The sequence below is a fragment of the Siphateles boraxobius genome, unplaced genomic scaffold (assembly GCF_051911475.1).
Source record: "Siphateles boraxobius isolate OS27281-9 unplaced genomic scaffold, OSU_SipBor_1 33, whole genome shotgun sequence".
Classification (NCBI taxonomy): Eukaryota; Metazoa; Chordata; class Actinopteri; order Cypriniformes; family Leuciscidae; genus Siphateles; species Siphateles boraxobius.
Window position 1 is genome coordinate 1,604,218 of NW_027508953.1, and position 5,187 is coordinate 1,609,404.

General features: G+C 38.4%; 1 protein-coding gene across 1 annotated transcript in view; it reads right to left on the bottom strand.

Annotated features, from left to right (window-relative positions):
• bop1 (BOP1 ribosomal biogenesis factor) overlaps positions 1 to 4,888 on the bottom strand; it is a 75,213-nt gene extending 70,325 nt beyond the window's left edge. Inside the window, exons 1-2 of the mRNA XM_077194882.1 lie at positions 4,752 to 4,888; positions 4,039 to 4,290 (exon numbers count right to left, since the gene is read on the bottom strand). Coding sequence (XP_077050997.1) covers positions 4,039 to 4,290; positions 4,752 to 4,829 — 330 coding nt within the window. The 5' untranslated portion in view covers positions 4,830 to 4,888. The remainder of the gene's footprint in view (positions 1 to 4,038; positions 4,291 to 4,751) is intronic.
• Between the last annotated feature and the right edge of the window lie 299 nt (positions 4,889 to 5,187).

The following is a 5,187-nucleotide window of genomic DNA, read 5'->3' on the forward strand; positions in this document are numbered from 1 at the left end:
GTCAGACGAAAATAGGCAGTCTCGGTCCGGATCAAACTGAACAAAGGTTTGGTTTGTTTCTAGAGTGAAAGCATCTTCTGTATGGTTCAGACTTTCAGACCATTGGAAGTACCGGTGACTCTCGCAGGATTGCTTGCAGTCTTCTCCTCCTTTCCTGTCGGCGACGATAAAATGTTCAAACGAGGACGTTCATTTGGCGAATTCGAACTAGCCTCGAGTATAGGTAGTGCTGCAGGGAGTAATGCCAGGGTTCCCACGCCTTGGTTAACTTCAAATTCAAGGACCTTTCAAGGACTTTCCAGGTCCCATATCCTCAAATTCAAGGACTTAATGTGGGGACACATTTCACGTGAGAGCAAGGTTACATCATGTTACCTTGTAAGATACATTGTTACAGTTTTGCGTATGTGAACGTCATGGTAACGTACAACACAAAGTAGGCTACCTAACGCGGAAAACACTTGTAACTTGTAAGTGTAACTACGTAAATCAAGCAAGCTAGTATGCATATTGCATAGGCCACCAAGTGTTGACAAAATAACACATTAGCTGACCGGAGGGAATAATATGGAATTTTTCACAGAAAACTTCTTGCACAAAATAAATTCAAGTACATTCAAGGACCTGTATCTATGTATGTTTATATTCAAAACTTTCCAGGGCCTTGAAATCTTTTTTTTCATATTCACAAACTTTCAAGGACTTCAAGGACCCCTGGGAACCCTGTAATGCCCTAATGATAACAGTATAGTGGCAACGATATGCGTCTGTTCATTCATTCTTGTCAAAGGTTTTTTTCCTTTTCATTCATGTCAAAGTTACCCGCCAAACTGACAACACGCTGACGTCAGACGCACGTCCGTTTAGAAACCAATCGATGCCCAGACGCAGCCCGCATAGATTACGGCGACAGGACGCAAGTATTTAGTGCACTCGCATAATTGCAATGTGAAACCAAACCAAAACTTACCGAATGTATAAAATGTTTCAAAACATGAACTTTGGTTCAGACCTTAGTGCGGACTTTCAGGTGTGAAAACGCTCTAAAACGGGTAACAAATATATAAATAGTATATAGTAACAAGTATATATGTATTTGGACAGAAATCAAATAAAACCAAAGGCCTACATCAGTCATACATCGCTCTTAGGACCACACGTCTCGTGACAAGTTTGACGGCATGGAAACAAGAATGTGATGTGTTCTAACATAACTGTCGCATTGAAAAACTTTTGCTGAGAGCTCAGTTAGAATATTTTAAACTTACATGTGAAACTTATTTTGCTCACTAAAGGCGAGCCAGAGGATATCACACATAGGGCTGTCGCGGTGAAGGAATTTCCCTTGCGGTAATTTTGAGTGGCTCAATAGCGCCACATGCGGTTTTACCGCCATTTATTTATTTATATTTATTTGTTACTATATAAATACGTGTTATGATGTGGTTAGCATACATAAAAACAATGTAACCAATGTAACTGAAACTAAACAGCGTCTCTGCGCATTGAAAGACTGTCACTCAGCGCGCAGTTGTTATGCCAACGGACTGTCTTTGAGTGAGTCATTAAACCGTTCATTCAACAAAAACGTTCAAAAAATCTGATTCCTTAAATGATAGATGTAATGAAACAAGGTGTTAATTATTTTTTAACTTTGAGCTCCACTTTTCAAGGCTCAGCTGGCCAGCAATGCTTCACTTTTGGGCAAAGCTGAAGCAATGCTTCACTTAATAGAGACCAATGGCATTGATTCATGCGTGACTCGCTGCTTTCCCCCCACGGCTTCCTCGCGCTGTGTAATGCTGGCCAGCGCTGACGCCATTCATGGTAAATACCCTTACACGTTAAAAGGATGATAGCCTACGACAAATATTTCGCTTTCCTTGGAAACGGCAACCTTTTCACGAATGTCCTTGACTTCAAAGACAGACGCAGGTAATCGCACGCGCTCAGTCGAACACATTCACTGTCTGTTTAGGCTTAGGTCCAAATCCACGAATCCTCTGTACAAATCACCATGATAAACAGTCTTGTTATCATTATTAAATTATTTAACATTCAATACACATGGTACGAACTACGAAGGGTGGCCTAATGAAAAAAGAAAACGCGGTTCGCGGTTGCTGCGGTTACTTGCATTCCTCTGCGGTTGCCCTGTCAGTAGCGCGGTACTGCGATATTGCGGTTATCGCGACAGCCCTAATCACACAGGGAATCTGCTGAACTGCACAAGGAGGAGATGTCGCCGGTGAGTGAGGACCTGTGCACACCTGGCATTAAGATGTTTTAGTCGATCGGATCACAAGTGGACGAGGCTAAATACAGGTGTAAACGCGGCCTAAAACATTTTGAGCTTGTCCACTTGTTTCGACCGCTTCCAGAGTCAGTGGAAAACACATTCGACCAGATTGCTTTCGTAGTGTAAACACTCATGTGGTCGAATGTGTTCGAACAGCCACAAAAGACCGTCTACTCTCCGCCTACTGAACTAATGCGTGAACATTAGGGGAAGCGCTCTAGCCAGACGGGATTTAAACTTTGTCGGCTGGAAACCCCAGTTTGGTATAAAGATGAAAAACGTACCAAGCACAATGTTCTCTCTCACCATCCCTGACTTCTAACACACACTCACTGCGTTCGGCTGGTCTTGCGTCTGTCAGGGCAGAAACGAAAGCTGATGCTCTGTGTGTTCTTCTGTCATCTCCGGTCACGTTCATATGTAAATTTCGCAAGTTTATTTTGTCCATAGGATTTAAAGATCTGAAAAATACATACATTTACCCGCCCGTAGACCCTTCCCTCAAAGAAATCAGGACAGAAGTGTTTGAAAGTGGACAAAAGAGACGTATTAAAACACCAGGAGTAAACGGGAATGTGTCTCCCTCGTCTACTTGTGATCCGATCGACCAAAACGCATCTTAATACCAGGTGTAAACAGGGCCTGAGTCTCAAAGCAAATCTTTACAGACATTGTCTGCTGGCATAAGGCATTTATTCATTGCACTTTAACAAGCAATCTGAACGGCCTAGTTTATGTGCAATATTTAGTGTTAAACAAATTATTGTTTTTTCTATGTTGGTGTTTAAAATGAAGCTGCTTTTGTTTATCATTGTTGTCTGATTGTGCGGACCTATTATAGGCTGCTATTAGCTATATATTTTTTATTATAAAATAACAATAATTATAATGTTATTGTGTTGTCATACGTATTATTATTAGGCCTATCGACAATATTTTATGTTAATATATGCAAAGAAAATGAAATATGGAAGAACAACGATGCTGTTTTCACCATGCTCAAACAACAGTTTAAGAAATGATTCCTCTTTTGTGAATTATAGATTTATCACATTGCAATTCAATTCTGATGTGGGCTGTAGTTTTTAAAACGTTTACAATGAGTAGCCTAATCCTTATTTTATGAGCGTGTTGGCGATGTGCCGAATATATGCTGTGATGTTAACGCGAAACTTGGGTGGGAAATTTTATAATAATAATAATAGCCTGATAATAATAACAATAATTTAATACATTATAGCAAAACGAGACAAATATGGTCTTGATATCTCTTGACTGTGGTCGATCCACGATATTATTGTCTATCGGCACGATATTGTGCATGAAGACGATCATAGACTTTAAAAAGGAAAACACATAATATCTTGCTTTAATGCACCTAAAATTTTGTATAACTCTCCTGATGGCATCAACATGCAGATATGGACTAAAAATGTATTATAAGCAACAAGTTTATGGTCTACATACAAGTCTGATATTATGTGTGATTATATGCACAAGCCTAAAAATGAACTACAAAACAAGTATTGTGATTTTTATGGACCAGTAAGGAGTCTTTAAATTAACCCTTCATTCAAAAAAGGATTTTATACCATCACACAGAGCACATCAAAGTTCTGTACACTATCATTAGTTTAGGGTGGATTTCAGCTCTTAAAAGGCAACACTGATGCAACTTTAAATGGCAGGGCACCAGAAAAAAAACACATTTTCCGTGTCCACATGCAGGTTCATATTACCTGAGGTTTGGTCACATCTTTGGCAGACAGCCGATCGTCTCCATCACCGCTGGCGGCTATATCTTCTCCTACATCAGAGCTCTTTTCTTCATAACCGTCCTCCTCTTCCTCCTCATCTTCATCATCACTGTCACTGCCTGATTCTTCAAGCCCGGAGAAGACGCTCTCTTCACTGTCTGACAGATCAGCCTGATCTTCATCATCATCATCTAGATGACCATCTTTACCGCCATCCTTATTAAAAATGGGCAGCTGAGAAAAAACATGAAAAAGGTTCAGGTTTTAAGTGTGAAAGCAGCAGCAGACCATCACAAATGCTAAACTCATTACTCATAACCAAATTCACATAAACCTAATTTTACTTTTGTCATGGATATATATATATATATATATATATATATATATATAAGTTATATAACATAACATATTACACCGTAGGTAGAAAGTATAAGCAATAAACTGAGTAGACAATTAAACAGGATAGACAAACCAAAAGAGAAATCATTAAACGTACTCCGTGAATTGTCTATTGTTAGTCATTATTAAATGTATTATTATTGTCAATTGTATTATTATTCTCATCTCATTCAGTCAGAAAGCTGCAATTTAACCTGGCGCTACATAAACACGCGTGTTATCATAGAACGCGTTATATATAACTACTGTCTGACTGCTTTAAAACAACACGATATCAATATAGCATCAAATCATACCTGGTCGTCTTCATTCTCCTCTACATTTCTTTTTTTATTCTTTAATTTAGTCATGGTGCCGCTGTGAGTTGGACGCATGCTGAAACTGCGACCATGTGGGTTTGAATCAGTGACGTCAAAGGTCAAACCATGACGCGTTCGTTTTATTTCTCATTCCTTTTATATAAAAAGTTTTTAAATATCATTAGTTTTGTATTTCCTTACAATTGATCGTTTTTTAAAATAGAATGCTTTAGATTTGATTGCGTTTAATTATAACCATGTCTGAGGCAAAAGGTTAAAGTTCATAATTGAACACGTGACATTTAAAACCTTTATTTTGTCAAATTAATTATTTTTAGCGCATTAAAACAAATAGAAAGAGAAGTATATTTGTTATTCTTTATGCGTTTAGTAATTATTTATTTTCTAAATTAGTGTGATATTTTAAACAGGC